We start from the raw sequence: 22055 nt of genomic DNA, 5'->3' as shown, positions 1-22055 counted from the left end.
TTAGGCCCCTTAGTGCCAATTGGGCATCGTTAAAATGCCACGGGCTACCTGAGCATTGTTTCTGACCATGTCCATCCCTTCATGACCACCATGTACCCATCCTCTGATGGCTACTTCCAGCAGGATAATGAATCATGTCACAAAGCTCGAATCATTTCAAATTGATTTCTTGAACATGACAATGAGTTCACTGTACTAAAATGGCCCCCACAGTCACCAGATCTCAACCCAATAGAGCATCTTTGGGATGTGGTGGAACGGGAGCTTCGTGCCCTGGATGTGCATCCCTCAAATCTCCATCAACTGCAAGATGCTATCCTATCAATATGGGCCAACATTTCTAAAGAATGCTATCAGCACCTTGTTGAATCAATGCCACGTAGAATTAAGGCAGTTCTAAAGGCAAAAGGGGGTCCAACACCGTATTAGTATGGTGTTCCTAATAATTCTTTAGGTGAGTGTATATTGCCAGCTTCTAAAACAGGGTCACTGTGTTGGATCACTTAATAAACGCAACTTTGGGTTAGTTCACAAATTATCACTGTCATTACGTAGACAGTATTGTTCAAATCAATATATCCACAGACGCTTCTTCTGGTTCGTTTGCAAAGCTTGTACACAATGGTTGGATTAGTTATTGTAGTTAGTACCCTTAAGAGTTAATAGCAGTTGTTAACTCATAAATGCTTAAATCAAATATTTGATAACTGCCCCATTTCATCAATGGTGGTATAGTGGTATGTCAGATGTCTGTATCAATATATCATACCTCTAAACGTCCATCAGCTTGGAATTATGCGATCACTATATATCATTTATAAGCGTCGCTCCACCGCATTTAGCGCTGTCTGCAGGAGAAGGTAAAACAAACTGCACCATTGACCGCCACGTGGGACGCCACGGTGGAGCGGCGCTTATAAATGATATATAGTGATCGCATAATTCCAAGCTGATGGACGTTTAGAGGTATGATATATCGATACAGACATCTGAAATACCTCTATACCACCATTGATGAAATGGGACAGTTTATCAAATATTTGATTTAAGCATTTATGAGTTAAAAACTGCTATTAACTCTTGAGGATTCTAACTGCAATAACTAATCCAACCATTGTGTTCAAGCTTTGCAAATTAACAAGAATAAGCCTCTGTGGATATATTGATTTGAACAATACTGTCTACGTAATGACAGTGATAACCATCCAAATTCGCGTTTATTAAGTGATTTAACACAGTGACTAGTGTAGAGCGCGAGTATTCGAATCACTAATTTTAATTGGGAATATCGCCACTTCAAGAATTCGCAAATATTTAGAATATAGTGCTATATTTTCGGATTCACTAACAGTGACCCTTTTTAGAAGCTGGCAATATATGTGACGTTTTCCAATTGGGCATGCATATTATAAGAAGGACCGCCACATAGGGGACAATAACATTATTTTATATACACTGAGCAAAAATATAAACGCAACACTTTCGGTTTTGCTCCCATTATGCATGAGTTGAACTCAAAGATCTGAAACATTTTCTACATACACAAAAGACCCATTACTCTCAAATATTGTTCACAAATATGTCTAAATCTGTGTTAGTAAGCACTTCCCCTTTGCCGATATAATCCATTCCACCTCACAGGTGTGGCATATCAAGGTGCTGATTAGACAGCATGAGTATTGCACAGGTGTGCCTTAGACTGCCCACAATAAAAAGCCACTCTGAAATTTGAAGTTTGATCACACAGCACAATGCCACAGATGTCGCAACATTTAAGGGGGCGTGCAATTGGCATGCTGACTGCAGGAATGTCTACCAGAGCTGTTGCCCGTGCAATGAATGCTCATTTTTCTACCATAAGCTGTCTCGAAAGGCGTTTCAGAGAATTTGTCAGTACATCCAACCGGCCTCACAACCGCAGACCACGTGTAACCACAACAGCCCAGGACCTCCACATCCAGCATGTTCACCTCCGTGATCGTCTGAGACCAGCCACCCGGACAGCTGCAGCAACAATCGGTTTGCATAACCAAAGAATTTCTGCACAAACTGTCAGAAACCGTCTCAGGGAAGCTCATCTGCATGCTAGTCGTCCTCATCGGGGTCTGGACCTGACTGCAGTTTGTCATCGTAACCAACTTGAGTGGGAAAATGCTCACATTCGATGGCGTCTGGCATGTTGGAGAGGTGTTCTGTTCACAGATGAGTCCTGGTTTTTACTGTTCAGGGCAGATGGCAGACAGCATGTGTGGTGTCGTGTGGGTGAGCGGTTTGCTGACGTCAACGTTGTGTATCAAGTGGCCCATGGTGGCGGTGGGGTTATGGTATGGGCAGTTGTATGTTATGGACAACGAACACAGGTGCATTTTATTGATGGCATTTTGAATGCACACATATACCGTGACAAGATCCTGAGGCCCATTGTTGTGCCATTCATCCACGACCATCACCTCATGTTTCAGCATGATAATGCATGGCCCCATATTGCAAGGATCTGTACACAATTCCTGGAAGCTGAAAACATCCCAGTTCTTGCATGGCCAGTATACTCACAGGACATGTTACCCATTGAGTATGTTTGGGATGCTCTGGATTGGCGTATACGACAGCGTGTTCCAGTTCCTGCCAATATTCTGCAAGAGTGGACCAACATTCCACAGGCCACAATCAACAACCTGATCAACCTTATGCGACGGAGATGTGTTGCACTGCGTGAGGCAAATGGTGGCCACACCAGATACTGACTGGTTTTCTGACCCCTGGGGCCCCAGTAAGGCAAAACTGTGCACATTTCAGAGTCTCCTTTTATTGTGGGCACTCTAAGGCACACCTGTGCAATATTCATGCTGTCTAATCAGCACCTTGATATGCCACACCTGTGAGGTGGGATGGATTATCTCAGCAAAGGAGAAATGCTCACTAACACAGATTTAGACAGATTTGTGAACAATATTTGAGAGTAATGGGTCTTTTGTGTATGTAGAAAATGTTTCAGATCTTTGAGTTCAGCTCATGCAAAATGGAAGCAAAACCGAAAGTGTTATGTTTATATTTTTGCTCAGTGTATTATATATTATATTATATTTTATTTTATTAGTATCCAAGTTTTTTAAGCTTTTTAGAGGATGTATGTATATCTCTAAGTTTGTTAAATGATTGTTTGAATTTTACTACTATTACTCTATAATACCATTGTTATAACTTTCACTCCATTAAATATTTGTGTACACCGCTTCATTATATGTCTGTATAGTTACATAGTTAATACGGTTGAAAAAATACATACGTCCATCAAGTTCAACCAAGGGATAGGTGGTGGTGCAAATCAGACTCAGATTTCTACATGTTTTCATAAGCATTAATGTTTTTTACTTTTAAGAATTCGTCTAAACCTTTTTTGAAACGGTCTACTGTTCCTGCTATGACCACGTCCTGAGGAAGTCTATTCCACAGCTTCACAGTTCTTACAGTAAAGAAGCTTTGACGCTTCCAGAGACTGAACTTTTTCCTCTCCAATTGGAGGCAGTGCCCCCTTGTCTTTTGAGCGCATTTTACATGGAACAGCTTTTCACCGTATTTTTTGTATGGCCCATTTATATATTTGTATAGGTTAATCATGTGCCCCCTTAGACGTCTCTTTTCAAGACTAAATAAATTCAATTCTTTTGATCTTTCTTCATAACTAAGACCCTCCATTCCCCTTATCAGTTTAGTCGCTCTCCTCTGTACCTTTTCCAGGTTCAGTGTGTCCTATGTACTGGTGCCCAGAACTGAACTGCATATTCCAGATGAGGCCGCACCAACGCTTTGTAAAGTGGTAATATAACATCCCTGCCCTGCGAGTCTATGCCTCGTTTAATGCATGACAATATCCTGGTGGCCTTAGAAGCAGCTGATTGACATTGTATGCTGTTATTCAATCTATGATCTACAAGGACACCCATATCCTTCTCTATAAGTGACTCCCCCAGTGTTACATCACCTAGGACATATGAAGCACAGAGATTATTACTACCAAGATGCATAACTTTACATTTGTGCATATTAAACCTCATTTGCCAAGTTGATATCCAATCATTCAGAGTGTTCAAGTCAGCTTGTAGTTTATGGACATCTTCCATAAACTGTACAGTTCTACACAGCTTAGTATCATCTGCAAAAATAGAAATGGTGCTATAATTCTTGTTCTCGATATCATTAATAAATAAATTAAATAATAAAGGGCCCAGCACTGAACTTTTGGGTACACCACTTATAACCTGGGACCATTCTGAATACATCGCTCCATTATATATTTGTATACATCGCTCCATTATATATCTGTATACATCGCTCCATTATATATCTGTATCCACCACTCCATTATATATCTGTATACAACGCTCCATTAGATTTCTGTATCCACCGCTCTATTATATATCTGTGTACACCGCTCTATAATATATCTGTATACACCGCTCCATTATATATTTGTATCCACCTCTCTATTATATATCTGTATATCTAATAATGATCTGTATATTTTGTATACAGATATACTGTATAATGGAGCAGTGGATACAGATATATAATAGAGCAGTGTATACAGATATATAATAGAGCAGTGTATACAGATATATACAGTAATAGAGCAGTGTATACAGATATATAATGAAGTGGTGTATGCAAAAATGTAATGGAGCAGTGTATACAGATATATAATGGAGCAGTGTATACAGATATGTAATAGATCAGTGTTTATAGATATATAATGGAGCAGTGGATACAGAGTGTATTTAATAGCTATGTTCCAATAGTGGCTGAATGTATCAATATAGTATCCATATAAATATATGTATATTCAGATTGTTATCGCTGCTATGCAACTTAATTACCGCCTCATTGTTTTCACTGGGAGTAGCAAGGAGGAGGTAATTAAGCTGCATAGCAGCGATAACAATCTGAATATACATATGTTTATATGGATACTAAGCTCAGTATAAATACTGCACTATAGGCGAACAAAGGAACAAGATAGAAACAAATAATCAAAGGGACATAGACTAAAGAAAACTACATAACAATTATAAAGACAGTATCAATCATTTTATTCCCTTACGTCCTACCAGCAGCACAGATGGGGTTAACTACCCCCCGTGGACTGGTAGGACTGGCGGAATTTTAATGAGCCCAAGAACCAATTACAAAGCTTTACACCCCTACAAAAGGAAGGAACACCCCCCCCAGCCCACTGTGTTCTTTTCTGTCCTCCGGACAGGTGGACTGGCGGTTCCCCTCAGTTTTTTTGGGGAAGTGTTTTTTTGCTTTTGGCAGTTTCTTTCCGCCTACTTTGGTATTTTTTTCTCTTAGCCCCCCTTTACTTAGTTTCGGGGCTTCTCCTTTCTTACCTCCCCTCTTCTCCGTCCGGCGCCGCGTCTCCGATGGGCGCCGCCATCACGGGAAGTGATGTCGGCCCCTTCCTGGCGTCACTTCCGGTTCGGCTGACGTCACTTACGGTTTTCGGCTTTGGCCGAGTATATTCCTTTTTTCGGCCAGATTTTTTTGAGGCGATAGATGCTCTGTATTCTGGCTGCGCTAGGGGAGGGGGAGTAGTTTAGCCTATTTTATCAAATTTTAATAGGCTTATTCTGTCTCAGAGTTAGGATCTAGTTTAGATCCTCCTAGGGTAGGGAGCTCTGCCCTTGGGGGCGGAGCTCCACCTATTTAAAGCTCCTTTTCTCTCTCAATCGTCCTCTGCCAGTACACGCTTTCTAAGCTGGCTCCCAGAGCCTATTAGTACCTGGTACTTCTTCTATTGTTCGCATTGCAGTTTTTTTCTGCTGCGCTACTTCGGTGGGACTCTGCTATGCCCTTTCTCCTGATGGTTGTCAAATTGTCAGAATTATTAATTCTTTTCTCTTTGCAGCGATGGCTTCACCTAAGGACCCGGAGACCCGTAAATCGGTCTCAAAGAGGAAGCATCTGGCCTGCTTTGACTGCAGTACGCTGCTGGATGACAATTGTCCCTTTTGGAGGTGCGAGGCTTGCCGTAGATCCCAGTCGGCCACGGAACCCATCATGCAAGAAATGTACCAGTGGGTCAAGGGATATGTGGATGAATTCATCAAAGGCGTGGTTAACCTGCTGGACAAGAGGCTTCCTGCCGCTACTCAAGCTCCCATGGATACCTCCGCACCTGTGGAAAGACCCGCCGCAATTTCTTTGGTCTCCTCTTCGGATGAAGAGGAGTTAACATCATGCTTTTTTCCACCAGAGAAAACTCAGAAATTGCTAAAGTCCATCAGGTCGGGGGACCATGATGTTGACACCGGGGAGTCCTCCGATCCCGCCGGTCGGGCACAGAGTGTCTTCAAGGCGGATGAGACCCTTCTTTCCGTTATGCGGATGGAATGGAAAAAACCTGAGAAAGGTCCAGTCCTGACAAAAATATTCAGGACCATGTTTCCCATGGCAAACTCCTTGGTGGAATTGTGGGGTTCCATTCCCAAGGTGGACATGGCTATCGCCAAACTGTCCAGACGCACACTGGTGCCAGCAGACGATGGGTCTAGTCTGCAAGACCCCCTTGATAGAAGGGCAGAGTGCACGTTAAGAAAAGGCTACTCGGCCGCTGCAGCCTCTGCTTCGACCGCTATCGCGGCTACGGAAGTTTCATCCTTCCTCCGTTCCCGACTAAATCAAATCCAGACGGATGTGGACCAGAGGTTGTCCCGGGACGACATCCTGGCCGCATTTAAGACCATGAATCTGGCGACGGACTTTCTGTGCGACACGGCACAGTTACAGCTAAAATTGGCAGCTAAGTCCATGGCCCTGGTCTCTGCAGCCCGCAGGCCCTTATGGCTCAAACCATGGGTCGCGGATAACGCATCAAAATATAATTTGTGCGGTCTCCCCTTTGAGCCTGACCGCTTGTTCGGCTCACAATTGGACAAGATTATGGAGGATCTCTCCGATAAGAAGGGGAAAAGTCTTCCCCAGCAGCCCTTTCGGGGACGGGGCAGACAAGAGCGCGGCGGTAGATAAGGCCAACAAGCGCAAAATAGATCGCGTAGAGACTGGGGGGCGCAACGAAAATTTTCAAAGCGCCCTCGCAGAGGAGCTAAGGAGGCTAAGCCCTCCTGACTATGGGCCTCTCGCATGCTCTTGGTTAACCCCCGCTACTCCTGCCATCCTTCCAGAAGATTTTTCTATTCCTTATCCCCTTGTGCCTGTCGGGGGTGTCTTGCCCAGTTCAAGGATGTCTGGGCTCAGGAGATTCCGGACCCTTGGGTCCTAGAGGTCATTTCCGAGGGCTACTTAACCCCTTAAGGACACAGCCTTTTTACACCTTAGGACCAGGCCATTTTTTGAAAATCTGACCAGAGTCCCTTTAAGTGCTGATAACTTTAAAACGCTTTGACTTATCCAGGCCGTTCTGAGATTGTTTTTTCGTCACATATTGTACTTCATGACACTGGTAAAATGGAGTCAAAAAAATAATTTTTTTTGCACCAAAAAATACCTAATTTAACAAAAATTTTGAAAAATTTGCAAATTTCAAAGTTTCAGTTTCTCTACTTCTGTAATACATAGTAATACCCCCAAAAATTGTGATGACTTTACATTCCCCATATGTCTACTTCATGTTTGAATTGTTTTGGGAATGATATTTTATTTTTTGGGGATGTTATAAGGCTTAGAAGTTTAGAAGCAAATCTTGACATTTTTCAGAAATTTACAAAAACTCAATTTTTAGGGACCAGTTCAGGTCTCAAGTCACTTTGCGAGGCTTACATTATAGAAACCACCCAAAAATGACCCCATCTAAGAAACTACACCCCTCAAGGTATTCAAAACTGATTTTGCATATGTTGTTAACCCTTTAGGTGTTGCACAAGAGTTATTGGCAAATGGGGAGGAAATTTGAGAATTTCATTTTTTTGTCAAATTTTTCATTTTAACCCATTTTTTCCACTAACAAACCAAGGGTTAACAGCCAAACAAGACTGTATCTTTATTGCCCTGACTCTGCCGTTTACAGAAACACCCAATATGTGGCCGTAAACTACTGTACGGCCACACAGCGGGGCGTAGAGGGAAAGGTGCGCCGTATGGTTTTTGGAAGGCTGATTTTTATGGACCGGTTTATTTACACCATGTCCCATTTGAAGCCCCCTGATGCACCCCTAGATTATAAACTCCCTAAAAGTGACCCCATCTAAGAAACTACACCCCTCAAGGTATTCAAAACTGATTTTACAAACTTTGTTAACCCTTTAGGTGTTGCACAAGATTTAATGGAAAATAGAGATACAATTTCAAAATTTCACTTTTTTGGCAGATTTTCCATTTTAATATTTTTTTTCCAGTTACAAAGCAAGGGTTAACAGCCAAACAAAACTCATTATTTATGGCCCTAACACCCCATATGTGGTCGTAAACCGCTGTACGGGCACACGGCAGGGCGCAGAAGGAAAGGAATGCCATATGGTTTTTGGAAGGCAGGTTTTGCTGGACTGTTTTTTTTTACACCATGTCCCATTTGAAGCCCCCCTGATGCACCCCTAGAGTAGAAACTCCAAAAAAGTGACCCCATTTTAGAAACTACGGGATAGGGTGGCAGTTTTGTTGGTACTAGTTTAGGGTACATATGATTTTTGGTTGCTCTATATTACACTTTTTGTGCGGCAAGGTAACAAGAAATAGCTTTTTGCACCGTTTTTTTTTTTGTTATTTACAACATTCATCTGACAGGTTAGATCATGTGGTAATTTTATAGAGCAGGTTGTCACGGACGCGGCGATACCTAATATGTATACAATTTTTTTTATTTATGTAAGTTTTACACAATGATTTCATTTTTAAAACCAAAAAAATGTTTTAGTGTCTCCATAGTCTAAGAGCCATAGTTTTTTCAGTTTTTGGGCGATTATCTTAAGTAGGGTCTCATTTTTTGCGGGATGAGATGACGGTTTGATTGGCATCTATTTTGGGGTGCATATGACTTTTTGATTGCTTGCTATTACACTTTTTGTGACGTAAGATGACAAAAAATGGCTTTTTTTACACCGTTTTTATTTTTATTTTTTTACGGTGGTCATCTGAGGGGTTAGCTCATGTGATATTTTTATAGAGCCGGGCGATACGGACGCGGCGATACCTAATATGTATACTTTTTTTTTATTTATGTAAGTTTTACACAATGATTTCATTTTTGAAACAAAAAAAATGATGTTTTAGTGTCTCCATAGTCTAAGAGCCATAGTTTTTTCAGTTTTTGGGCGATTATCTTGGGTAGGGTATGATTTTTGCGGGATGAGATGACGGTTTGATTGTTACAATTTTGGCGTACATGCGACTTTTTTGATCACTTTTATTACCTTTTTTGGGAAGTAAGGTGGGCAAAATTTTAATTTCATCATAGTTTTTTATTTTTTATTTTTATGGTGTTCACCGTTCGGGTAAAGTAACATGACCGTTTTATAGATCAGGTCGTTACGGACGCGGCGATACCAAACATGTGTAGGGAATGTTATTTTTTTCATTTTTTATCAGTGATAAATGTGTTTTTTGATTTTTACTTTTTTTTCACTTTTATTCACTTTTTTTTGACCCAGACCCACTTGGTTCTTGAAGATCCAGTGGGTCTGATGTCTGTATAATACAGTACAGAACAATATATATTGTACTGCACTGTATTTTACTTACACTGAACAGATCTATGCCTTTCAGCACAGATCTGTTCAGCACCATGGACAGCAGGACGCCTGAGAGGCGTCCTGTTGCCATGGGAACCTTCCCCGTCTGCTCATAACTTCGCAGACGGGGAAGGGTAAGGAGGGGATCTCTCGGGGGGCTGTCTGGGGGCTCTCTCCCTCTCCATCGGGGGGCTGCAAAGGCACAGCAGCCCCCCGATGGGAGAGGGAGGGATCTCCCTGCGCTGTTAACTTTTTCAATACAGCGGTCCGTACGGACCGCTGTATGGAAAGGGTTAAACGGCTGACATCGCATCGCAGATGTCAGCCGTTTATACCAGGGTGCCAGCAATGTGCTGGCACCCTGGTATACCCACTGAACACCAATGAATTTTCAAGGGGAGGCGGGCGGGGGATCGCGATCCCCCTGCCGCACCGCCCGCCTCCCGCACCGCCCACACCGCCCGCAACCCTCCCCCTGCACCTCCCGCCACCATAAAAATCATTCGGGGGTGCAGGGGGGGGTGAATAAAACTTTTTTTAGGCATAAAAAGTTTCTGATCCCCGCGGTCAGGGACCGCGGGGACCAGAAACTGCAGAAATCGCAGCAAACCGCAGGTCTGAATTGACCTGCGGTTTGCCGCGATCGCCGACATGGGGGGGTCACGGGACCCCCCCGCGCATTTAGCCTAGGTGCCTGCTCAATGATTTGAGCAGGCACCGGGTTCCGATCACTGCCGGCCGGGCGGCAGTGATCGGAACAACACATGACGTACCGGTACGTCATGTGTCCTTAAGTACCAGGACATCATGACGTACCGGTACGTCATGTGTCCTTAAGAGGTTAATAAACCTCAAGTCGCCTCCTCCGGACAGATTTGTCATCAACCAGCGCCTACCGCCCGCCAGGCAGGCGATTCTGGAGGCCTATATCCAGGACTATATCCTCAAGGGCGCTCTGAAGGAGGTTCCGGCAGGAGAGCGGGGCTTAGGGATCGATTCTCCGGTTTCTCTAGTTCCCAAGAAATCCGGAGACCTCCGGATGATTATCGATTTGAGATTTTTCAATCGATTTATAAGGAAGGCGAAGTTTCGCATGGAAACTATCAGGTCAGTGATCCACGTTCTCAACCCCGGAGACGTGATGGCTACCCTGGACCTCAAGGATGCCTATCTTCACATCCCCATCCATCCTGCTTCCCAGAGGTATCTCAGGATCGCGGTCCAGGTCTCGGGGGTCCTCAGGCACCTTCAATTTGTTGCCTTACCCTTCGGGATTTCATCTGCTCCTATCACCTTCACCAAGGTAGTGGTTTCGGTGGTGCCAGCTATGAGGCTTCATGGGCTGACCATAATTCCTTACCTGGACGATTGGCTCCTAAAAGCCTCCTCGGTTCCAGTTCTTACCCACCATCTTCATGTGGCTATCTCTTTTCTGCTCCGCCTAGGGTGGATCATCAACTGGCAGAAGTCGAACATGAGCCCGTCGACTTCAGTAACCTATCTTGGCTTCATAGTAGACTCCGTTGGGATGTCCCTCAAGTTGACTCCAGAAAGAAGAACTCGGATTCTGGACCTGGCAAGGTTCCTATCTGTTCCTCGTTGAGTTTCCATCAGGACTCTCATGAAGATGTTGGGGCTCATGTCAGTGGCTGCGGAGGCAGTCCCTTGGGCTTTGTGGCACCTCCGCCCTTTACAATCGGAGGTCCTTGCCAAATGGGACGGCAGCCCCGCCGGGCTAAATTCCCTGTGTTCCCTGTCTTGTCAGACTCTAACCTCCCTGAGATGGTGGCTCCATCTCCCGGAGGAGAAGTCTATAACCCAGCCATCCTGGGTCATATTGACTATGGATGCGTCCCAAGTAGGCTGGGGCGCCCACCTAGACGGTTCCCCTGTCCAAGGACTTGGTCTCCTCAGGAGCGGCTACTTTCCTCCAATCTCCGTGAGATTCGAGCCATCCGGCTAGCCCTCCTTCACTTTGCCCCCGAATTCGGGCCTTAGCTGTGAGAGTACAGTCAGACAACATGACTGCAGTCCAGTACATCAACAAGCAGGGAGGCACAAGATCTCTACCCCTCCTTTCAGAGATTCGGTTCTTCGGTGGGCAGAGTTGAACCTTTCCCACCTGTCTGCCATCCACATCCCTGGTTCCTGCAAAATAATTGTGGATCGTCTGAGTCGCGGTCTGCCAACAATGGAATGGTCCCTGCATCCGGAGATATTCAGGCAGATAATCCTCAGGTGGGGTTTGCCAGAGGTAGATCTCATGGTAACGAGGTTCAATGCCAAAGTGGAGAGGTTCTGCTCCCTTTACAGGGAGGACAACCCCCTGGCGATAGATGCTCTGTCGATACCGTGGAGGTTCAGGCTGGCTTACATCTTCCCTCCCTTTTCCATGATACCGAGGGTATTGATGAAAATTCAGAAAAAGGTAAGGTGGCTCACTCTGTCTATAGCTATGGATTGGTGCTACCAAGCCTTATGACTCACCCAGTCAAAAACAGAATATGGAAATAGTAGAGAGGCTGAGCACTCACACTTGGACCACACAGAGATACAGACAAAAGTAGATGGTGGTGACAATATTTATTACACCTAATGCAGAATCGGCAATAAAATCCTAAAACAATAATATATACCAAATAAAAACAGTAGATAATAATGTGACTAAGAACAATTCAGAATAAAAATGGCATCATAAATATCTAAACATGCAATGCAATTACATAAAGTGTTTTAAAATACCAAGAGGGGCTCAAGGTGGCGTGTGGAGCCCTGAAGGATAGAATGAGATCGATTAAGATTCAATGTTGTAAAAATCGGTACTTTGGATAATCGATAAATATTCGTCGATAAATGTTCAGTATTTATTCGAATAAATATCTAGGCAAAGTTCAATAGATTTCATTCGGTTAGTCTGATATATTCGACAGATGTCCCCTATATGGCATGTAATGATTACACTTACAATAGCCTTCTGACTGGAGCTCACGGTGGCGTCCCACGTGGCTGATGGAGTCAGAGCCGGCGGTACCTGATTGTGGTAATTTAGCTGGAGCGGTTCGGGCGGTTTGTCAGCCCCCGATGTAGATGTTCTCCGATGGTCTTCCCAACTCTTTCAGGTATAACAGGTGTAAGTGGCTTTAGCATTTATCATGACCCTGTAAGTTTCAGGTCAAAAAATGTTCGCTATATGCCAAAAAATCGAGGATTTAGTAAAGTGAAGATCCAAGTCCAAGATATGGGGATCAAGACGTATCCATCAGCTGATGTGCGGGTCTTAGAAACCAAACGCGTTTCGAGGTCTTTTCCTGGCCCCTTCCTCAGTGGGCTACTTAATAAACCTCAAGTCGCCTCCTCCGTACAGATTTCGAGGAAGGGGCCAGGAAAAGACCCCGAAATGCGTTTGGTTTCTAAGAGCCGCACATCAGCTGATGGATACGTCTTGATCCCCATATCTTGGACTTGGATCTTCACTTTACTAAATCCTCGATTTTTTGGCATATAGCGAACATTTTTTGACCTGAAACTTACAGGGTCATGATAAATGCTAAAGCCACTTACACCTGTTATACCTGAAAGAGTTGGGAAGACCATCGGAGAACATCTACATCGGGGGCTGACAAACCGCCCGAACCGCTCCAGCTGAATTACCACAATCAGGTACCGCCGGCTCTGACTCCATCAGCCACGTGGGACGCCACCGTGAGCTCCAGTCAGAAGGCTATTGTAAGTGTAATCATTACATGCCATATAGGGGACATCTGTCGAATATATCAGACTAACCGAATGAAATCTATTGAACTTTGCCTAGATATTCATTCGAATAAATACTGAACATTTATCAACGAATATTTATCGATTATCCAAAGTACCGATTTTTACAACATTGAATCTTAATCGATCTCATTCTATCCTTCAGGGCTCCACACGCCACCTTGAGCCCCTCTTGGTATTTTAAAACACTTTATGTAATTGCATTGCATGTTTAGATATTTATGATGCCATTTTTATTCTGAATTGTTCTTAGTCACATTATTATCTACTGTTTTTATTTGGTATATATTATTGTTTTAGGATTTTATTGCCGATTCTGCATTAGGTGTAATAAATATTGTCACCACCATCTACTTTTGTCCGTATCTCTGTGTGGTCCAAGTGTGAGTGCTCAGCCTCTCTGCTATTTCCATTGATGAAAATTCATCAGGATCAGGCCTCGGTAATAGCCATCATACCGTTTTGGCCCAAGAGATCCTGGTTTACCCAGCTTATTCAGATGAGTCGGGGACATTATTGGAGGCTCCCCCCACGGCAGACCCTGGTGTCATGGGACACTCACCTCTGCCCAGATCTGCACAGGTTCAACCTGACAGCCTGGAGGTTGATCAGTCCCTTCCCAGAATAGAAGGGCTTTCAGAGTCGGTCCTGAGAACGTTGTCACATTCAAGAGCAGAATCTACTAAAAAAGCTTACTCCAGAATCATGAGAATCTTCTCATCATGGTGTGCTTCAAACCAGGTGGCGTCTGCAGATTCGCCCCTCTCTACGATACTTCAATTCCTACAGGACGGCCTAGACAGAGGCCTTGCTCCATCTACTCTGAGGGTCCAGATTTCTGCCATCTCGGCCTGTCTCAACAGACCCTTATCTCGGGACCCGCTCATCAAACGCTTCCGTAAAGGAGCCGAAAGATTGAAGCCTACAGTACTGAGGCCCATCCCTCAGTGGGACTTATCAGTCGTGCTCAGGGGTTTAGCATCTCCCCCCTTTGAGCCTTTGGAGGAGGTGGATTTAAAGTTCGTGACTCTGAAGTTGGTCTTCTTACTGGTGGTAACCTCGGCCAAGAGAATCTCAGAGCTTCAAGCCTTCTCAGCCTCAGAACCCTATACCATCTTTCTTCAAGACCGGGTTCTCCTGAGATTTCAGAACATAAATCAGGTGATTTCTTTGCCACTTTTATTTTCTCCTTCTACCTCCTCCAGGGATCCTGTCAAGCATCCGTTGGAAATCTCGAGATGCCTCCAGATCTATGTGGATAGATCCAAGGAGTTCAGGATAGATGAGAATCTCTTCATCCTGTTTGCCGGTAAGTCTAAAGGCCGCAAGGCGTCGATTAGTCGCTGGATTAAGGAGGCCATTAGAGAATCTTTTGTTTCTCAGGCTTTGGATCCTCCAGAGTTTGTGAAGGTCCATTCCACAAGGGCCATCTCTACTTCCTTTGCTGAAAGAAGTCTCCTTCCTCTGGAGATGATTTGTAAAGCTGCCTCCTGGAGCTCTGAATCCACTTTCATCACCCACTACAGACTAGACGCCAGGGTAGCTGAGTTTCTTGCCTTTGGGCAGGCTATCCTTAGCTCTGCCAGGCATGAGGGCCCTCCCTAGGGGTTCTTCTTGCTATCTCCCAATCTGTGCTGCTGGTAGGACGTAAGGGAATCGTTAATTTCTAACGATAATTTGTTTTCTCTTAGTCCTAACAGCAGCACACAAATTTCCCACCCTAGTAAGTTATTCTTGCTATAGACACAGTGGGCTGGGGGGTGTTCCCTCCTTTTGTAGGGGTGTAAAGCTTTGTTATTGGTTCTTGGGCTCATTAAAATTCCGCCGGTCCTACCAGTCCACGGGGGGTAGTTAACCCCATCTGTGCTGCTGTTAGGACTAAGGGAAAACAAATTGTCGTTAGAAATTAACGATTTTTATTTTTACTTCTTATTTTTTATTATTTTGCACTAGGTAAAGTAATATTGATTTACATATGTTAGGATCAATGAATTCTACTTGACCAGTCCTCTTTATATTTTTAATTAAAACATAGGTTCATTGCCATTTTGCCCGCAGCTCTCGGACCCGGTTTTGCTTGGCAGGCGTAGGGTCTCCAGTGTTCTGTGTGTGTTTTTATTCTGAAGCGGCAGGGAGCTCAGTGACATGTCCAGCATGAATCCCGATTATGACTATTTATTTAAATTGCTTCTGATGGGAGGTGTGGGGAAATCTTGTCTTCTCATGAGATTTGCAGTTTACACAGTACATGGAAAGTTACTGTACATCAGTACAATTGGTGTAGATCTTAAAATCAGGACTATAGAATTAGACGGGAAAACAATAAAACTTCAAAAATAATGTATGTACTGTACTGTACAGTATATACATGTACAGTGTGGGATACGGCAGGACAGGAGAGGTTCCAAACTATCACATCCAGTTACTACACAGGAGTGCACTTTTACTACTCTTGGAATCTCCTGTGTACATATTACAGTATCTGATAAACTACAGGTACAGTCTACAACTACCTATTCGTCCTGTGACTAGCATCTGCTCTATTCACTTATTGTACAGTAAATGCGCTAAAGTACAACAAAAGTCAAATTCCATAGACCAGTGTCGTGCTGTTAATGATTCCCTTGTTGATGAGCATTCTGTATGTTCCACAATTGTTGGAAGCGAGATTGGAGGCTTGGACGATCAAGAAATAGAAATAACTTTGCTACAACATAAAAAAAATCTGAAAGAGAAAGTAAAAATCATTGACTCGCGAGTTTTTGCTATTTTTAATTTCATCTTTTTTATTTTTTGAAATATTAAAAAAAAAGACAATGACCACAGATATTAAATACATAAATACTACAGTATTTCCTGGTTTCGGCTGGCAGCCATATTGGAGTTACAGACAGCTCGGGCTTGTGGTGGCTCTGTTGTTTTTCATTTCATACTGTATTTGTTTACTTTTTATCAGAAATAATACAAAGAACCACAATTACCACAGATATTAAATACATTAATACTACAGTATTTCCTGGTTTCGGATGGCAGCCATGGTGGGGTTACAGAGAGCTCGGGCTTGCGGTGGCTCTGTTGTTTTTTATTTCATACTGTATTTGTTTCATTTTTTAAAATCTAAAATACTGTAATACAGTAGAAAGAACCACAATGACCACAGATATTAAATACAGTGAAAAAAAATACTACAGTATTCCCTGGTTTCGGCTGGCCGCCCTTTAGGGCTTATGAATAGTTCGGGCTTGCGGTGACTGTTGATTTTGGGGGGTTTATCCCGGGCCCCTGGGGGGATTCTAGCACCCTTTAGTACTGTAGTTTTCTTTTTAAATTTCTACAGTACCTTAGTATTTAAATAAAAAGTAATACTCAGGATTCATGCTAGACATGTCACTGAGCTCCCCGCCGCTTCACACACACAGAACACCGGAGACCCGACGCCTGCCAAGCCAAACCGGGTCCAAGAGCTACTGGCACAATGACCACAGATATTAAATACATTGTCATTGTGCCCGTAGCTCTCGGACCCGGTTTGGCTTGTTAGGCGTAGGGTCTCCGGTGTTCTGTGTGTGTTTTTATGCTGTAGCGGCGTGGAGCTCAGTGACATGTCCAGAATGAATCCCGATTATGACTATTTATTTAAATTTCTTCTGATGGTAGACTCTGGTGTGAGTAATCTTGCCTTCTCCTTAACTTTGCAGATGACACAACAGTACACGGAAAGCAAATGTGACCTGACTACAAAGAAAGTACTGTAGTTGACTACACAACAGCTGTTTGTGGAGTGCTGCTAACGTGTTAATGAATTGTGCGGCTTGCACATTGCATTCATTACGTACTGTACTTTTGGTTAACACTGCCATCTACTGGCCTTGTTGTGTATTGCTACTACAATTGTAACAAAGTCACGATTGGTTAGCTACGCTATGCGAAAACCGCGATCGCTAGCGCTGCTACATCTGTAGAACTGCAGGTGACATCTACAACAATATCTGTACTCAGATGTATCACTGTGTTATTTGTGGTCAGTGTGGTGTTATATAGGAAAGCAGGTAACATCTACTACGTTATCTCTACTCAGAGAGTTATCACTGTGTTATCTGTGGTATTACATAGGACTGCAGGTAACATCTACTACATTATCTGTACTCAGAGACTTATCACTGTGTTATCTGTGGTGTTATATAGGACTGCAGGTAACATCTACTACATTATCTGTACTCAGAGAGTTATCACTGTATTATCTGTGATGTTATATAGGACTATAGGTGACATCTACTACATTATCTGTACTCAGAGTTATCACTGTGTTATCTGTGGTCAATGTGGTGTTATATAGGACTGCAGGTAACATCTACTACATTATCTGTACTCAGAGAGTTATCACTGTGTTATCTGTGATGTTATATAGGACTATAGGTGACATCTACTACATTATCTGTACTCAGAGTTATCACTGTGTTATCTGTGGTCAATGTGGTGTTATATAGGACTGCAGGTAACATCTACTACGTTATCTCTATTAAGAGAGTTATCACTGTGTTATTTGCGGAATTACATATCACTACAGGTGACATCTTCTACAATAGCTGTACTCATAGTGTTATCACTGTGTTATCTGTGGTGTTACATAGGACTGTAGGTAACATCTTCTACAATATCTGTATTTAAAAAGATATCAACGCATTATCTGTGGTGTTACATAGGACTGCAGATACCATCCATGTCTCCCAACCTTCCCGTATCTGACAAGATAGTCCCAGAGTACAGTGGCTGTTGTGTGCTCTCAAATGTCTCTGCATCCTTAGAGACAGTTGAGTGAAATGATGAAGCAGGGAAGATGGGAATACCCCTTTAAATGACGTTCAGATCACACAGTATTGCAGGTGTACCCCGTGGTTGCTACATGGGATTGCACCCTTATTAGCAGATTGCCCAGCTACCTAAATGCTCCACTCAGTGACTGCAAAGGCTTAGACGGAACACTGGATGGGACCCTGAACAATCAAACATTGAATGTATATCCCTGTATAATCTTAATATTAAATATCAGAATGGCATAATACTTTCAAGAGCACTATAAATAACTAAAATATCTTGTGCATTGTGTCTGCAGAGTGAAAAGGATGATGCACAGTTACAGATGATAGGAGGAGAAGTAGAGCTTCCTGAAGATCTGGCTAAAATGGTAGAGGAAGATGAAGAGGAAGAAGAACAGGGTTCTCTTCTGTCCATGCTGCCAGAATTTGATATTAATGCAATGAAAACACGGGCCCAGGGAACAATTACTGAGGTCAAGAGAGTTGCTGAAGAAAAGTGTTGTGTTATGTGACTCATGGTCTTATCTCTAACATGGACCTTTATAAGACCTCCAGAAGATAATTATTGACCTTATTTATAGGAATGATGTTTCTAAAATGTTAGCATATTTTAAACACCTGTAAATGTTAATCCTATAAATGTATATAAACATTTTGCAATAGTGTTTCTCCCTTTATTATCTCTGCAGCAGACTGGTATGCTGATAAAATCTGTAAAATTCAAGATGCCATTTTACAGAGCTACCACATGAGGGCCCATCTGCTGTACAGAAGATACATTGAGTACAATAATTTCCCCTTCTTATACCAAGTTTTGCCAGGGGCATAACTTCTCCCTTCTCTATCATTAATGATGTCATACTTATGTAAAGAACATACTAATGTAGCTTGTAAGGCTAAAAAATGACATAAGTCCACCTGATTCATCCTGTTATCCTGCAAAGCTGATCCAGATGAAGGCAAAAAAAAATATTGCATTAAATAATTTACCTTATTTTAGGGGGGAAAAAATCCTTCCCAACTCTAATCAGGCAATCAGAATAACTCCCCGGATCAACGACCCATCTCTAGTAGCTATAGCCTGTAATATTATTACACTCCAGAAATACAACAAAAATTCCTAAGACCCTTTCCATGTCAGTGTTACCCATTGTTTTCCCATCTAGTATGTATTAGTGTCTCGTATTTTCTTTTCCCATGTGCATTACCTTACCATACTCAGTGTTAAATCTCATTTGCAATATTTGTGCTTAAGCCTCCAATCTATCCAGATCAATCTGTATCAGTATACTATTCTCTTTTGTATAGCTCCTTATGGGCCAGGCAGCGCTCCTCTGGAATTGTGGCAAGAGGTTATGCAAATGAGCTCTTAATACACTCTGCTTCTAATGCTAGCAGTTTTATGTTAATTATTTTAAAAGTTTACTATTCTCAGCATAAATGGATATTTTACTCTGCGATCCTCTACAGGATCATTAATAAATATATTGGAGAATAGGGCCCAATACTGACCTCTGAGGTTACCCCACTGGTGACGGTGACCGAATTTGAATGTGTACCATTAAAAAGTAAGTTACTACCCAATTAAACACATTTTTTCCACAGTCCAAGTATTCTCATTTTATGTACTAACCTTTTATGTGGTACAGTATCAATTGCTTTGAAGAAGTCAAGATATATGACATCCATTGATTCACCCAGGTCCAGTCTAGAACTTACCTCCTCATAGAAACTGATTAGATTTTGATTAGTTTGACAAGACTGATCCCTCATAAACCCGTGCTGATACAATGTAATACACGTATCTTTCACTCCATAAGACGCACCTGGGATTTAGAGGAAGAAAATAAGAAAAAAAAAAATTCAGCAGACCTCAGATCATATCCACAGTCTTCATCAGACCCCCCATATCAGACCCTAAATCCCCATGAGACCTCAGATCAGGCCCCCAATCCTCATTAGACCTCAGATCAGACCCACATCAGACCTCAGATCTAACCCCCATTACATCTCATATCAGACCCACATCAGACCTCAGATCAGACCTCCAATTTAGACTATGACCTGATGCTGTTCAACATCAGGTCACATTGCAACACGAGCCCAGTTTCATAGGTACAAACCCACTGACAGCCGTCTTTTCGATCAAAATCTGAGGCATTGAACATCACTTGCCCACCCTCCCCAATCTCAGCAGTCAAAAAGGTCACATCCTTCCCATGGTCCTCCTCATCTATCAAGTATCTAGTTCTACAGATATCCTCAATACCTGAAAAATGGTACTCGCTAAACTATGCACCCTTATTGCACACGATAGAATCCACTCTCAACTCTTGGGAGATCCCGTTCATCTCATGGATGGGACACTCCAACTTGCTTAAAATGATAATTATCCCCAAAATATCATACCTGATGCAGACACTGCCCATCTATCGTCCTCTCTCCTTCTCCCTAAACTTTGCAGATTATTTCTGAAATACGTCTGGGACTCATCCCATCAAAGAGTAGCGTATAGCACCCTGATCAAGAGAAAGAGGGAGGGATTGGATTCCCAGATATGCAGGCAATATATGAATCCATACATATCAGGAGAATTCTCGATTGGTACAAAAGACCTAGCCCAAAACTATATGTCCCCATCGAAGAAGAAGCAAACAACTTTTCCCTAACCCAAGCACTAACAATTATTGCGACTCATACATGCCCCATCCCAAAACATAACTTATTAACAAAAGCCCCTCTGCACCAGTGGAAAAAGCTATCTAAGAATCAAACTTTTTTGACGCCTCAGGAGATTATGTACTGCCATACATTTCAGCGTGGGAGAAAGAACTATCTCTCGATCTCACAGAGGCAGATATCAAACAGATATACAGATTCTGCACAGGACCATCTAATTGCGTTCTGTTACAAGAATCCACATACAAACTAGTAAGTAGGTGGTACAGGACCCCGGTGGCGCTGAATCGCATGAACCCCACAATCCCAGCCAATTGCCGGAGATGCGCTAAAAATGCCGGGACATACATCCACCTATGGTGGGAATGCCATGCATTCAAATACTTCTGGACTGGTGTTGAGGAAGTTATTTCCAAAATATGTCTGAACGCCCTTCCTCTGACCCCCGAGGTAGTGTTTCTCAGCCTCATACCTCCCTCAACAAAAAACTTTAATAAAACACTGTGGTCCCAACAGGTACTATTAGCTAAAGCCATGATACCATTATACTGGAAACAACCAACCGCACCCACGATATCTCACTGGATCAACAAGATTGGCCAAATCGCAAGGTTAGAGGAATTATGCTCATATGCAAATGGACAACACAACAAATACACGCTTACCTGGGCTCCCTGGAGGTCCTTCACACAATCCAGAGTCCAGATATTCTTCAATATATAGAACATATGGGCTAAAGAATGAGTCTACACATGCAAAACTTCTAAAAATGCTGAATTGGGACTATATGTACTTAGTCCTTGCAGATTCCACTCCACTAATTTACTCCACTAATTTTCTCCTGACAATGCGAAAGATGAATGTTAAGATTCGTTTTAATGGTTTTATTCACATTGTTAGCTGAACCATGCCAGCCTCACACAAGCTATATGAACCCTTGTGCAAGTCGAGAAGACCATCATTGATGCATAATTAGGTCAATAAACTGAAGCCCATACCATAGCAGTGACGCTGCAATGGGTATTCAGTGAATCATATTTGCGAATATTGTTAATAGCAAACTTTCTTATTTGTTATTTGGTATGTCAACACCTGATTAAATATT

General features: G+C 42.8%; 1 protein-coding gene across 1 annotated transcript in view; it reads left to right on the top strand.

The window, feature by feature from the left end:
• Positions 1 to 18783, top strand: part of LOC120991621 (complexin-4-like) — a 54543-nt gene extending 35760 nt beyond the window's left edge. Inside the window, exon 3 of the mRNA XM_040420421.1 lies at positions 18568 to 18783. Coding sequence (XP_040276355.1) covers positions 18568 to 18783 — 216 coding nt within the window. The remainder of the gene's footprint in view (positions 1 to 18567) is intronic.
• Positions 18784 to 22055: the final 3272 nt, after the last annotated feature.

Source organism: Bufo bufo, chromosome 2 (genome assembly GCF_905171765.1).
Source record: "Bufo bufo chromosome 2, aBufBuf1.1, whole genome shotgun sequence".
Lineage (NCBI taxonomy): Eukaryota > Metazoa > Chordata > Amphibia > Anura > Bufonidae > Bufo > Bufo bufo.
Note: the sequence above shows the minus strand (reverse complement) of the source record. Positions and strands in the feature narration are given on the sequence as shown.